General features: G+C 43.6%; 1 protein-coding gene across 3 annotated transcripts in view; it reads left to right on the plus strand.

Moving 5' to 3' along the window:
* Positions 1 to 15,236, plus strand: part of Rasgrf1 (Ras protein specific guanine nucleotide releasing factor 1) — a 111,892-nt gene that overhangs the window by 39,531 nt on the left and 57,125 nt on the right. For all 3 annotated transcript variants that reach the window (XM_047542043.1, XM_047542041.1, XM_047542042.1), the window contains exon 6: positions 14,646 to 14,725. In XM_047542043.1, the coding sequence (XP_047397999.1) occupies positions 14,646 to 14,725 (80 nt within the window). The remainder of the gene's footprint in view (positions 1 to 14,645; positions 14,726 to 15,236) is intronic.

Here is a 15,236-nt window from a genome sequence, read left to right on the forward strand (position 1 = left end):
TGGGTGGATCCCAGGAAAGTGCATTTCCAACAAGTTTGCAGGTACAGCTGATGCTGCTGGGCCCAGACACACTGAAACCCAGGCTTGAGGTAAGCACAGGAGGCCAGTAGGGCCCTGAGATGGAGAAGTACCTCAGGAAGCACCGGCGGAGCTCCACACAGTCTGTCCTCTGGCATGTGGAGCCATGTCTGCAAACTTGACAACTGTTTAACATCATCATCACTAAGGGCTAAGGGTATCCTTTTGCTTCTCTTTATCTTTCCACAATTTTGCTTTATTGCATTACTTAATCTTTAATAGAATCCTTTTAACCTGGAATTTGGGGTTAAGCATGTTCAGGCCGGCTCACAAAACTCATTCAAAAATTGTTTGAAAAAAATCCCAACAGGTTTTTACATCTTTATCATGAAGAACTGAATGGATCCTCTTGGTTACCTTTGAGAATGAACAAGAGGGAAGAAAGGGGATGTTTGCTTTCTCAGGAAGCTGATATTTTCAACAGTGAACTCAAAAAGAAACAGAACTAGATAGAACTCTCTAATCCTTTTACAGGGCAGTGCCATTTACTGGGGCCTGTTGTCCCCTTCCTGTGGTCATGATAAACCAGTTCACAGGATAGAGGTCCAGCAGTGATTCAGGATGGAAGGAAAGGGCTGTTGACCAGTGGCCCCACCAAGGGCAGGAACACTCAATTCATTCAGCAAACAAGACAAGTGACCCACAGCACCTAGCTGTGTGCTGGGTCCACAGGTGTGGAGAGGAGATGAGCCACACGGACTCCACCATCAAGGGACAGATAGCTGAGCAGATGTTTATTATGACATGGAATAAGAGCTCCAAAGGAGGTTCCCTGAAGAAAATGGTGTCTGAGATTGATGGTGAAGGACCTGGTAGAGGGAGGAACTTCCCAAGCAGAGAGAAACAGCATGTAAAGGCTTAGAGACAGGAATGGGACTTGGTCCTAGAGGCAGGAAGGAGCCATTCGATATTTCAGGCAGAGAATGTCGTGGTCGTTCGTGTCTGTTGCGGGGTATTCAGCCTCCCTGCCTTGTGGAAGGCTATTAAAGGGGAAGAATGGAGTCTGAGAGGCTGATGAGGAGGTTAGAAGACTGGAGGGAGGGAGACCTGGGCTTCCTCCTGTCCTACCAGCCAGAGGCAATGAGTGCACTTCCCTGGTGTCTTATACAGTGCCGGATAGCAGAAGGCTCGTAGTACTGCAGGAGAAAGTACCAAAAAGAAGTGAGCTCCCATCACAGAATCTAGAAAGGCAACCCTTCTCCAGAAAAAGAGGTTTTTTGATGCAATGCCCTCTAAGATCTCCAGCTCCCGGTCAGTGACACTATGGAATGTGACTCTCCTCAAAACCTCTAGGACAGTGCGTGTGCCACCTAGAACAGGGATCATTGTGTATTCCACAACTGAGAAGCTCATTACAAAACCCCATCTCCCAGAGAGTCTCTCCATTCAGCTGGAGGGCGCGTGCTGTTCTCCTACTAAACATACAGAACTCCTCTCTAACAGCAACAGCCCCCGGGCTGGCTTGGATTTTAGGGGCAGAGACAGGGTTCTTGTCTGTGGAGAAGCTCTGCACAAAGAGGCCACTCCCCCTCCTCTGCTGATGCCCGCCAGGTCTGTTTTAACCTTCTCTGTAAGGCATCCTAGGTGAGCTGTTGTTCACCTTAGTGATCTCATTGACTCCAGTCACAATAGTAGTGGCCAGATCAGTTCTCATGACCTCCAAAATATGGATCCCAGAGGTCATCAGAAATGACTGAGCCAGGAACACTACCTGTCTCTTACAGGTATCAAAGACACAAATGAGAGAGTTTGTATAAAACATTTAGCATGGAGTGCAGCATATCCCAAGTGCTCATAATAACACACCTGCAAGAAATAAAATTCAAATATAATGTGGAAAGAGCATTCCCAATTCATTTTATAAAGTCAGCATTACCCTCATATAAAAACCAGACAAAGACATTGTGAGAAAAGAAAACTACAGCCCAATCTCTCTCCTGAGTGTAGAAGCAAACTCTTATCACGTGAATCCAGCTATGCATAAAAAGGGAAATAACAGCCTGACCAGGTGGGTTCATCTCAGGAATGCAAGGCTGGTTCAACACTGAAAATTAACCAAGGTCATCTATGTATTGCTTTCTAGAGTCGTCTCTCACCGTGTGCAGAGGTGAGAAAGGAGAAATGTTCTGTAGCAGGAAATGAGAGTCAGGACACTGAGATCTAGAAGCAACACTTTTTTAGTGGCCCCACAGCCCAGAGGGATAATTCCCAAAGTCTGAGTCCCAAGCACAATCAGGCTTTTACTTGTATAAATAAACAAGTTTGGGGTCTATCAAGGCAAGGGAGTTGGTAAATTCTACTGAAGGGTGCATTCTACATTCCTTATATGGGTACAAGCTTGTCAACAACCTAGGGACTCTTAGCTCATATAGCTTAAGGACTTTCATTGCCCTAAGCCCAAAGAGGGATTGTTCTGTCCCTGTTGCTTTGTTTCCTGCTTTTGCTACTGCGGTTATCTATTACAGGTACATGTTAGCCACTACCAGTCTCTATGGTTAAATGTCAGTAAGCAGAGCTGCTGTGTGTCGGCATGCAAAACCACAGCCTGTTTGCTTTTAAGCTGCTCAAGTTTCCATTCTGACTACCACAGTTCCAGGATCCCCACAGACATGAAAATCCGAAGACTCTCAGCCCCCTTACAGAAAGAAGCACAATATTTGAATATAACCTGTACACATTCCACTGTAAACTTTAAATCATCTCCAAATGACATAATACCTAATACCCATAAATTCTGTATAAATAGTTGTTATACTGAATTGTTTAGGGAATAGTGATAAGAAAAATGTCTATAGAGGTTCAGTATAGATGTAATTTTTTTCCAATATTTTCAATCCACATGTGGTTGAATCTACAGATGTAGAACCTAGGGACATGGAGGAGTGTGTTAAGAAAGAAGATCAATGTGTGCAAGTCTGATACAAATGCCCAAATGCCCCTGAAGTGATTCTCAAACAGGAATGGGCTAGAGATTTTTCCTTCCCTGGGGACCAGGAATGGAGTAGAAGCTAGAAGATGCTTGCCTCATGATCCCCTTGATATATGGCCAGTCAGGGACAGCCCAGTCTTCCCTGTCTTAACCTCTGTGCTTCTCATGAGCATGAAGAACAGCTGGAATTTTCTTCATTCCCTCATCAAGGCCCCACCCAGCACAGTGCAGGGCTGAGTATTGTGGGCAGCGCTTGCCTTGCTAGGGTGGTGCTCTGCAAGACCTGCTTTGTGCCCTGCTCCTTGTCCACACTCAGCCTGCCTGTGTGCTTGCTGATCCTCAGAGACACCCCAAAAGGCTGGAACAGGGCTCAGAGAGGTGAAGGGAGGTACTCAAGGGCACACTATGCTATGGCCAGGGGATAAGATTTTAAACTTAAATTGTTTTGTATAAAAGTCCTTGCTCCCCACCCCACCCCACCCACCCACCCTGTTAACTCCTAGGCCAGAATCCTCTCCACGACCCCCATTCTCCTAAGGAGTGTGATCATCACAGGGCAGGACTCAGCATGTTCTCTCTTTCTAGATCTTTCCCTGTATGTGAGCCAGCCTGCCCTCCTACTATAAGTGCTATAGGGGCAGGATCTAGGGCAGGATCCAGGGCAGCAACCACCCTGGGCTCCCTGCTGCAAGACCACAGCACAGACGTCCAGGTACCTCATGCCAGGAGGACAGGTCACCAGCTCACTTAATGGGAAGTATTTTTGCACATACCTCTCCCCTGAGCTTGCTTCCAGGTGGAAATGGACAACCACATTAGAAACCTGATGATAATTGGTTATTTAATTTACTGGAGCTCATTAACAGTGGTCCTAGGGAAGAGAGAGTCCTCTCCAGATTGGCAGAGCTAGGAAGGGGGTTAATTGTGTGCTTCTCATACAGGGGAGAGATCTTTGAATGCCACATCTGCAGTGGGCTTTGTGTAGCTAAGACCATGAGCTTATTTACAGATTTGGGCTATTTCACTTTAGTAGAAGCCATGCCTGGTGTCCAGTGCTGGGAGCCACAGGCATTGCCCCAGAATGACAGGCACCCCCCTAGCTATGGGGGTGGGACCTGTGTCTCAATGCCACGCTGATTGGTTGACAGGGTCTGCCCGGAGCCCTGGGTTGGGAGGATGATGAGACTCCCTGGAGAAACATGCCCCAGCAGTTCCTCCAGTCTGTGAGAACTGGGGTGTGGAGAGGAGCAGGCACTTAAAGCCACCATCAGTAAATGGCAGAGTGCAACATGCAGAGGAGGGGCAGTGTAAGAGACCTGCTCCTGACCTGCTCTATCCCTGCCCTGTCTACCTTAGACTGACCTTGGGCAAGTCAGGCCCCGTTCCCTCAGGGAAGAAACGAGGTAAGCTCCTCCCAAGTGCGTCATTAGGCCACACACCAACACCCCCCAGGAGACTCTTCCCACCCTAGCGTCCTTTACAGGGCAATCCCTTCCTCATTCTTGTGTTTCCTTGGATGTCATGTCCCTGACCACCCCTCACACCCCTTGCCATCAACTGATCTCTGTCCCCTGATTACACACTTCCAAGCGCCCCTCTGCAGTCCCTTTTCTAGCCACACTTAAATAATTATTTTTGTGTGTTTAGATCCTCCACTAGATGATGAACTCACCGGGACAGGGTTCTGGAATACGGCTGTGCCAGCGACACACTGCACAATTCATGGGGCATCATTCGCACACACCAGGGGTCAGCAAAGGGCCAGGTGACAAATATTTTAGACTTTGGTGACCATCAGCTCCCTAAAGTAAGTAAGAAGCCATAGATAATCCATAAACAAATGGCCATGTGTTCTAACAAAATTTTACTTATGAAAACTAAAATGTGAATTCCATGTAATTTTCCCATATTGCCAAATATTCTTTTGATTTTCTTCAACTCTTCAAAAACATAAAAATCATTCTAAGTTCTCAGGTCATCCCAAAACAGGTGTGTGCCAGATTTGACCCACATGACACAGACAAGGCTGTGAACAGTGCCCTCTAGAATGTGCACCCAGCAGCCTTGGTGGGGACAGTTACTGATTCTTCCATCGCTGGGGCTAAAATGCAGGGAGACCAGTGTCTGACCACAGGTCTGACAGTAGGAGGTCTTGGCAACTAGGTGAAACACTGGTTCTGCAAGATGTCACAAGTTCTTCCATCTTAAAGGTTATGCGTATGTAGAAAAACCAGGTGCTTTGTTCCCCTAGAGTCATAATACACTTAGCATACAAAGAATCAATCGTTTCTACTTAAACTGATATGGAACACGAAGAAAAAAATCTTCATACCAAAATTTGATGTTTTTAAAAATGCACATTTGCATGCGTACGCTCTCTCCCCTTATCCTATCTTCCCCGCTCCCCACCCCCCCAATCAAACATGGGCTGGCAAGAAGATTTCAAAGTTCATTTGAAGGAATAATGCATACAAGGCAATAATAATGTTCTGGAAAAAAGAACAACAATGAAACATTTCCTACCTGTGATTTTAAAATATATTATCATGGTTTACAATATAAAGTGATGGAAACAGCCTGAAACTAATACCAGAGTAGTCAGTAGATCATTAAATTAAAATTAAAAGTACAGACAGACTCAAGAGTGGATAAGAATTTAGGAAACAGGTGGCATATTTGAATCGGGCAGTTGACTCATCAAACTAAGGAGAAGATTGTGCTTAGATCCCTTATTCTCATCATATACCAGAGGAAGGGCTGGCAGACTAGTTAAATATAAAAGTTAAATGATAACACTGGGTGTGGCTCAGTGATAGAGCACTTCCCTAGTATGCATGAGGCCCTGGGTTCAATCCTCAGCACCACAAAATAAAATTCAAAAGAAGAAACAATAAAAGAAAACAGAGAGGAAAGTGTACGCTTTGTTGGAATGGAGAAAGGCCCAAGGCCCCAGGCAGAGGCAGAAAGAAAACAGGGCACTTCCCGAGCAAATTGAAAACCAGCACACCACCACCAAACACAAAGCCAGCAAGCAAAGGGCCCAACAAAAATGTCTCCAACAGGTATGTGAACTAGATGCTTAACAGGGAGAATTACTTAAAATTAATAAGAGAAGATAGCAAATGGGCTTAACTAGGCAATTCCCAAAAGAAGAAATACAAATTGTCAATGCACAAGAAAAATGTTCAACCAACCCACTGACAATGATTATTTAAAAGCAAGGCTAGGGGCTAGGGTTGTGACTCAGCAGTAGAGCGCTTGCCTAGCATGTGTGTGAGACACTGGGTTCAATTCTCAGCACCACATTAAAAAAAGAATAAATAAAACAAAGGCATTGTGTCCATCTACAACTAAAAAAACTAAAAATAAATAAATAAAATTAAAAGCAAGGCGAGTGGTGCACTTCTGAACCCAGCCACTCGGGAGGCTGAGGCAGGAGGATCGCAAGTTCAAAACCAGCCTCAGCAAAAGTGAGGCACTCAGCAACTCAGTGAGCCTTGTCACTAAATAAAATACAAAATAGGGCTGGGGATGTGGCTCAGTGGTTAAGTGCCCTGAGTTCAATCCCTGGTATCTGCCCCCCAAAAAACAAGGTGAGTAAAAATGATTTTTCTTATGGATGGTAACCATGGTAATTTCTGATAGTAACATTACAGGTGACATTCTCACCTGTAATCAAATATGAAGGACCATATTGGCACTTTGAAGATGGAGCCTTCGTCTGTACAGGCACACCTCGTTTCCCTATGCTTTGGTGCACTTTGCAGGTGTTGTGTTTTTCACAGATGGAAGGTTTGCAGCGACCTTGTTTTGAGCAAGACGATCGGAGCCATTGTTCCAACAGCATGTGTTCGCTTTGCGTCTCTATCATGTTTGGTAACTCTTGCAATATTTCACACTTTATTATTATTTTGTCTGTTATGCTGAACTGTGATCAGTGATCTTGGATGTTACCGTTTGAGTAGTTTGTGGACTTAATTGATGAATGTGAAGTGTGTTGACTGCTCCACCAATGGCTCTTGCCCTGTCTCTCTCCCTCATCCCTGGCCTCCCTGATCCTTGAGATACTATGATACCCTACAGTGACCCCTAGTGTTCAAGTAAAAGCAAGAGACACAGGTGTCCCAATTTTCAATCAAAAGCTAAATAGGCTTGAGTAGTGAGGAAGACAGTTTGCAAGTTGACATAATCTGAAAGCTAAGCCTCTTGCGCCCAGCAGTGAGCCAAGTTGTGAAAACAAGGGGAAAGTTCTTGAAGGAAATTGAAAGTGCTATTCCAGTGAACACATGAGTGATGAGAAGGTAAACCACCAAACACAGCCTTATTGCTGATATGGAGAGAGTTTGGGCGTTCTGGGTAGAAGATCAAACCAGCCAACTCCTAATCCAGAGCAAAACCCCAGTTATTCCCTTCAGTCCTATGAAGTAGGATGGAGGTGAGGAAGCTGTAGAAGGAATATTCAGAGCTAGGAGAGATTGGTCACCAGGTTTAAGAAAAGAAGCCCTCTCCATAATATGACAAAGCTAAGCACTGATGTGGGAGCCGCAGCAAGTTATCCAGGAGACTTAAGACAGCTGTGAAAGGGGCTACACGAAAGATTTCAAAGCAGATGAAACAGCTTTATACTGGAAAAGATGCCATCTAGGACTTACATAGCTGGAGAGGAGAAGTCAGTGCCTGACTTCAGAGCTTCAAAGGACAGGCTGACTTGTTAGAGGCTAATGCCCCTGGGGACTTTAAGTTAAATCCAATGCTCATTTAACATTTTGAAAATCCCAGGGCCCTTGAGAATTATACTAAATGTATTCTACCTGTTCTCAATAAATGGAGCCACAAGGTCTAGATGACAGCCTATCCATTTACAACATGATTTATGGAGTATTTCAAGTCTGCTGCTGATACCTACAGCTCAGAAGGAAAAAAAAAGATTTCTTTCAAAATAATACAGCATTGACCATACACTCAAGAGCTCTGATGGAGATGTGCAATGTGATTAATATTGTTTTCATACCTGCAAATCTTACATCCAGTCTGCAGCCCATTGACTTTCAAATTGTATTGTTCAAGAAATGCATACTGATATCAGTAGTGATTCCTCCGGGCAAAGTGTTACAGTTTGAATATGCGGTATCCACTAAAGGCTATTCAGAGGTGAAATGATAGCTTGTGAGAGCTGTGATCAGTCTATCCCAGTTTGAATGAACTGGGTGGTAGCTGTAGGCAGGTGGGGCGTGGCTGGAGGAGGTGGGTCACTGGTGGTATGCCCTGGAAGATTATTCTTCCTGTGCCCCTTTTTCGTCTTTTCCTGCCATGAGCTGAGCAGCTCTCCTTCTCTGGGTCCTCCTCGGATGATGTGCTGCCTCACCTTGGGTCACAGCAATGGAGTCCACCTCCTCTGGACCAAGATCTCTGAAACCATAAGCCCCAAATAAACTGTTTTCTCCTCTAAGTTGTTCTTGTCAGGTATTTTTGATCACAGTGACACAAAAACTGATTGAAACACAAAGTAAGAAAAACTTCAGGAAAGGATTCACCATTCTAGATGCCAGTAGGAACATTCATAGGAAGAGATCCAAGTATCAGCATTAATAGTTCAGAGGAAGTTGATTCCTACCCCCATGAATGACTTCGAGGAATTCAAGACTTCCGTGGAGTAGGGAACTGCAAATGTGGTGGAAGTAGCAAGACCACTGGACCTAGATGTGGACCCTGAATATGGGACCGTGTTGCTGTGATCTGGTGATAGGAAAGGCGGTTGCTGCTTATGGATGAGCCATGAAAGTGGTTTTTTCAGATAGACTCTGTTCCTAGAGAATATGCCAAGAACATTGTTGAAATGACAAAGGATTTAGAATGTCTGACATAAACGTAGTTGATAAAGCAGCCAGCAGGGCTTGGGAAGACTGACTTCAATCTTGAAAGAAGTTCTTGGGTAAAATGTCCCCAAACATCATCAAGGAAACCTTTCATGAAAAAGAGTCGATCTATGCTGCAAAATCCATCCTTGTCTTATTTTAAGAAATTGCCTCAACCTTCAGCAGCCACCAACCTAATCCAAAAACCATCCACAACCAGTCAGGCAAGACCCTCCAGCAGCAGACAGAGTATCCCTCACTGAAGGCTGAGATCACCCTGAACATCTTTTAGCAATGAAGGGCTTAATTGGGCTATGTACACTTTTATGACAAACTACTGTTGCACACTTGAGGGAGTATAGTGTCAACAGAACTTTTATGTTGTTCTGGGAGACGGAAAGATCTTCTGACTCGCCTTATTGACCTATTTGCTTTATTGTAGTCATCCGGAGCCCAACCTGCAATAACTCCAGGGCATGCCTGTATATTTTTGTGGTTCTACCTCATGATGATCCTGTTGCTCTATACAAGCAGGGTTGGAATTGAAGTAGATTCATTTCCTCCCTGATGTGTCCTCCACAGTCATTTGCCAGATGTGCCTGGGAATGACTTCCCTGAGTCTTGTTGTAGCAGTGCTCAGAATTACCTAGAAAGATCTAGATACATTTCAAGATCCTACATATCTGTCAGGATCTCCTGAAAAATCCCCAGACTGCTGTGCCACCCACCTCAGCCTAGATGTTCTTCGTTCTGTCCCCTCTACACTCACCTACACCCCTGACTGAGTGTCTTGGTCTTGAAAGGTCTTCACAGGTGGTCAAAAAAAATTCTTCTGTTAGGTGCAGGGTCTCTGGTCTAGTTCCTAAGTCCTTGATCCATTTTGAGTTGAGTTTTGTGCAGGGTGAGAAATAGAGGTTTAATTGCATTTTACTGCGTATGGATTTCCAGTTTTCCCAGTACCATGAACAGGCTATCTTTTCTCCATTGTATCTTTTTGGCACCTTTGTCTAGTATGAGGTGACTGTATTTATGTGGGTTTGTCTCTGTGTCTTCTATTCTGTAATATTGGTCTACCTGTCTGTTTTGGTGCCAATACCATGCCATTTTTGTCACTATTACTCTGTAGTATAGTTTAAGGTCTGATATTGTAATGCCTCCTGCTTCACTTTTCCTGCTCAGAATTGTTTTGGCTACTCAAGGTCTCTTATTCTCCCAGATGAAGTTCATGATTGCTTTCTCTCTTTCTATGAGGAATGTCATTGGGATTTTAATTGAAATTACATTGAATCTGTATAGCGCCTTTGGTAGAATGGCCATTTTGACAATATTAATTCTGCCTATTCAAGAACACAGGAGAGCTTTTCATCTCCTTAGGTATTCTTCAATTTCTTTCTTTAGTGTACTGTAGTTCTCATTGTAGAGGTCTTTCACCTCTTTTGTTAGATTTAATTCCCAAGTATTTTATTTTTTTAAGGCTATTGTGAATGGAGTGGTATTCCTGATTTCTCTTTCAGAGGATTCATCACTTATGAATAGAAATGCATTAGATTTATGCGTATTGATTTTATATCCTGCTACTTTGCTAAATTCATTTATTAGTTCTAGAAGTTTTCTAGTGAAGTTTTTTGGATGCTCTAAATATAGAATCATGTCATTGGCAAATAGTGAAAGCTTGAGTTCTTCTTTTCCTATTTGAATTCCTTTAATTTCTTTGGTGTGTCTAATTGATCTGGCTAGTGTTTCAAGGATGATGTTGAATAGAAGTGGTGAAAGAGGGCATCCCTGCCTTATTCCAGTTTTTAGAGGGAATGCTTTCAGTTTTTCTCCATTAAGAATGATGTTGGCCATGGGCTTAGCATAGATAGCCTTTACAATGTTGAGCTATGTTCCTATTATTACTATTTTTTCTAGTGTTTTAAGCATGAAGGAGTGCTGCATTTTATCAAACACTTTCTCAAGATCTATTGAAATAATTATTTGATTCTTAACTTTAAGTCTGTTGATGTGATGAATTACATTTATTGATTTCTGGATATTGAACCAACCTTGCATCCCTGGGATAAACCCCTCTTGATCGTGGTGCATTATCTTTTTAATATATTTTTGTATGTGATTTGCCAGTATTTTGTTAAGGATTTTTTCATCTATGTTCATCAGGAATATTAGTGTAAAGTTTTCTTTCCTTGATGTATGTTTGTCTGATTTTGGTATCAGAGTGCTACTAGACTCATAGAATGAGTTTGGATGGGTTCCCTCCTTTTCTATTGCCTTGAGGGGTAATGGTTCTTCTTTAAAGGTCTTGTAGAATTCGACCGAGAATCCATCTGGTCCTGGGCTTTTCTTGGTTGGTAGACTTTTGATGGCTTCTCCCATTTCAGTGCTTGAAATTGATCTGTTTAAACTGTGTACCTCTTCCTGATTCAGTTTGGGAAGTTCATATGTCTCTAAAAATTTGTCAACGTCTATATTTTCTATTTTGTTGGAGTACAGATTTTCAAAGTAGCTTCTAATTATGTTATGTATTTTAATCATGTCTGTTGTTATCTTTTCCTTTCTCATCATAAATTCTAGTAATTTGAGTTTTCTCTCTCCTTTCTTTTATTAGTGTGGCTAAGGGTTTATCAATTTTGTTTACTTTTTCAAAGAACAAACTTTTTGTTTTGTCAATTTTTTGAATTGTTTCTCTTGTTTCAATTTCATTGATTTCAGCTCTGATTTTAATTTTTCCTGTCTTCTACTATTTTTTATGTTGATCTGTTCTTCTTTTTCTAGGACTTTGAGATGTAATATTAGGTCATTTAGTTGTTGAATTTTTATTTTTTTTAATGTATGAGCTCAATGCAAAGAACTTTCCTCTTAGTACTGCTTTCAGAATGTCCCAGAGATTTTGATATGTTGTGTTGTTGTTCATTTACTATAAGATTTTTTTTATTTCTTCCCTGATGTCTTCTGTTATCATTGCATCATTCAATAGCGTATTATTTAGTCTCCAGGTATAGGAGTAATTTTTGTTTGTTATTTTGTCGTTGATTTCTAATTGCATTCCATTATGGTCTGATAGGATACAAGGTAGTATCTCTATTTTTTTGTATTTACTAGTGGCTTCTTTGTGGCATAGCATATGGTCTATTTTGGAGAAGGATCCATGAGCTGCTGAGAAGAAAGTGTATTCACTCGATGATGGATGAAATACTCTGTAGATGTCCATTAAGTCTATATCATTGATCGCATTATTTAGTTCAATAGTTTCTTTGTTCAGTTTTTGTTTGGAGGATCTATCCAGTGGTGAGAGGGGTGTGTTAAAGTCCCCCACTATTATTATGTTTTGGTCTATTTGATTCTTAAAATTGAGAAGGGTTTGTTTGATGTACATAGATGCTCCATTGTTTGGGGCATAAATATTTATGTTTGTTATGTCTTGCTAATTTATGCTTCCCTTAAGCAGTATAAAATGTTCTTCTTTATACCTTCTGACTAACTTAGGTTTAAAGTCCATTTTATCTGATATAAGGATGGAGACCCCTGCTTTTTTACTGAGTCCATTTGCATGGTATGTTTTTCCCTATTCTTTCACCTTTAGTCTGTGGATGTCTTTTTCTATAAGATGAGTCTCTTGAAGGCAGCATATTGTTGGGTCTTTCTTTTTAATCCAATCTGCCAGTCTGTGTCTTTTGATTATTGAGTTTAGGCCATTAATATTCAGGGTTATTGTTGTGATATGATTTGTATTCCTGGTCATTTTGGCTTATTTTTTGGTTTTTAACCTGACTTGGTTTCTCCTTTGATTGGCTTTTCCTTTAGGGTAGTTCCTCCCTTTGCTGACTTGTATTGCTTTTCACTTCCTCCTCACAAAATATTTTGCTGAGAATGTTTTGAAGTGCAGGCTTTGTATTTGTAAATTCTTTTAACTTTTGTTTATCGTGGAAGATGCTCTTTGTTTTGTTCCCTCTATACTCTCCTGCATCCCTGACTGAGTGTCTTGGTCTTGAAAGGTTTTCACAGGTGGTCAAAAAAAAATCTTAAAATTGGTACAAGTTTGTCCATTTAACAGTCCAGTTTGAGGCCCACCCCAGAGGGAAAGTAACCTTGCTGAGTATTACTGTCTCTAAAGGGACCCTTTTTTCTTGGAACCTTAGGGAGGTGACAGACAAGTCACAATAATGATAAGTTCACCTTTTGAAATGAGAACTTGAAAAGTGTTCTCTACTTAGTTTAAAAAGGGGGGGCCAGTCTTCTAAGTTTTCCTTTCCTTCTGTACATTCTCTGGAATACGTGGTATTCCGAGCTTTGCCCTTCAGCCTGGAGATGTTGTGTTCTTGTTTGTTCTATTTCTCTCTCTCTCTCTCTCTCTCTCTCTCTCTCTCTCTCTCTCTCTCTCTCCCTGGCCCCTTCTTACCCACCCCACTTGGTCTTTCTACAGAGCAGGTCGCACAGGACATTTCAAGCCCTCTGGGTCACGAGCCTCTAACCCCCAGGGCCCCTCTGTGCAGCCTCCTCCACCTCTCTGCAGCTCGGGGCCTCCGCTCTCTCAGCACCTCCCTGCCTGCTCTTATGCTGAGACAAGGAGACCTGGGGATGCCGGTTGCTGTCAGAGCACAGACTGCTGGGAGACAGGACAGCATCCAGGGACTGCCCTCCAAGATGGAAACCACCAGTCCTGGGGAAGACAGAGCAGGAAGGGAGCAGAGAGCACATCTGTGGAAAATGTGGCAAAGATGAGAACATTCCAGGGAGAGGGAGACAGGCCCGGAGGCCCAGGACTGCCTCTGACCCTCAAGGCCTTCCCTCTCCCTCTCTGAGCCTCAGTTTTTCTATCCATAAATGGGGTACACTACGAAGTTCCCAGACATGCTGGGGAGAGCCCCAGGTCTCCAGGCGTTAGGAGCTAGAGCTGGTAGCTGTGAGAGGAGGTGAGAAGGCAGGACTGCTTGGAAGGGTGAAGGGCGCCTGCCCCACGCGGCAGCAGAACAGCCTCCTTCTGGTGCTCTCTCTGTGCTCACAAGCTGTTCTGGCAGAAGAGGGCTCAGGCTGTGCTCTGGGACCAGCTGCTAGGGGAGAGGTGGGCACAGAAAGAGGCAGGGAAGGCCAAAACCAACGCGATACCCACAGAGGGCTCAGGGGCTGTTCCCCACCAGGGCTGAGTTGCCAATAGGAACACCCTATGCCCAGGGCACACTGTGTGGTGCCCAAGCAGGGTCTTTTGGCTTCTCTAACTTCAATTTCCAAAAAGGGGCCAGCGTTTGCCCAGCACCTACGACGTACCAGGCACTCACATCCCCCCATCATTTGCAGGAGCTTCTTCATTTCACCTTCATGTTTTACCCAGAAGGACCTGGGTTTCAGAGACGGGAAGCGCCTCACTCAGGGTCGCGTGACTGACAGGTCTGAGCCCTGTGTGGGTCCCACGCCCTGAATCTTCACATCATCAGGGTCCACTACACTGTGGAGCCCTGGGTCCCTCCAGATATCCCAGGAGGCACCCAGCAGGTGGGGGTCTGAGGAGACTCAGAGGCCATGGGCCAGAGCAGCCCCCACCTCCGCCGGCTTCACAGGTGCGTGACCCTCTGCTTGGCTGAACACTCTGCAGTTCCATCTTGAGGTGCTTAGTCCTTTTTTCACAAGGACCCTGGGTTCATCTGGCACTGGGCCTCACATTCTGTAAGGTCCATCCAGCTGATGGAGTTCTCACAGAAAGTCTCATTTGAGAAAAGTGTCACTGCAGAGTGCCACATGGCTGGGACTAGCAGGAGCTCTGAGGGTTCACACTGTGCTTTCTCTTTCAGTGAAACCATCATGTTTCTGCATCAGATCTTCTACCAAGGCCTGAAGGCCCGCATCTCCAGCTGGCCCACGCTGGTCCTGGGTGAGTAGCCAGCCCTCAAAGATGCCCCAGTCAATCCCCCTCCTGGTGCCTCCCCTCGAGGTGGGGGCAGCTCTGTCCTTACAGAGTGTCACAGAGTGTCTCCCGGCAAACCCAGACGCCCTCGGTGGTGGTGGAAGAAGAAAGACAAGTTGTCAAAAGCCATATTTCTAGGAGGAAGTAATATATTTTTAGTAATATACTTTTCCCTTTTTTTAAAAAGAATGTACACATAACCATTTGAGAACATTTGAAAACCCATAAAAGTAGAAAAAGCTTAAAAATATCACCCATAAGTCTGCTTCCCAAAGATAACCACTATAAACACTCCGGTGTTTTTCTTCTGTGCATAAATCTTAAGGGTTTTTTTCCCCCATTTTACATAATTGCAAACATACATGATGAATTATAGAGTATGACTCTTACAGAGTTGTTTTATATTTTCTTTTTCCTTTTTTTTTTTTTTTTTTTTTGGCTTAACATTGTAACAGAAGCGCTTTCTTGTGCCAAAAGA

Source organism: Sciurus carolinensis, chromosome 2, assembly GCF_902686445.1.
Source record: "Sciurus carolinensis chromosome 2, mSciCar1.2, whole genome shotgun sequence".
In the NCBI taxonomy this organism is placed as follows: domain Eukaryota; kingdom Metazoa; phylum Chordata; class Mammalia; order Rodentia; family Sciuridae; genus Sciurus; species Sciurus carolinensis.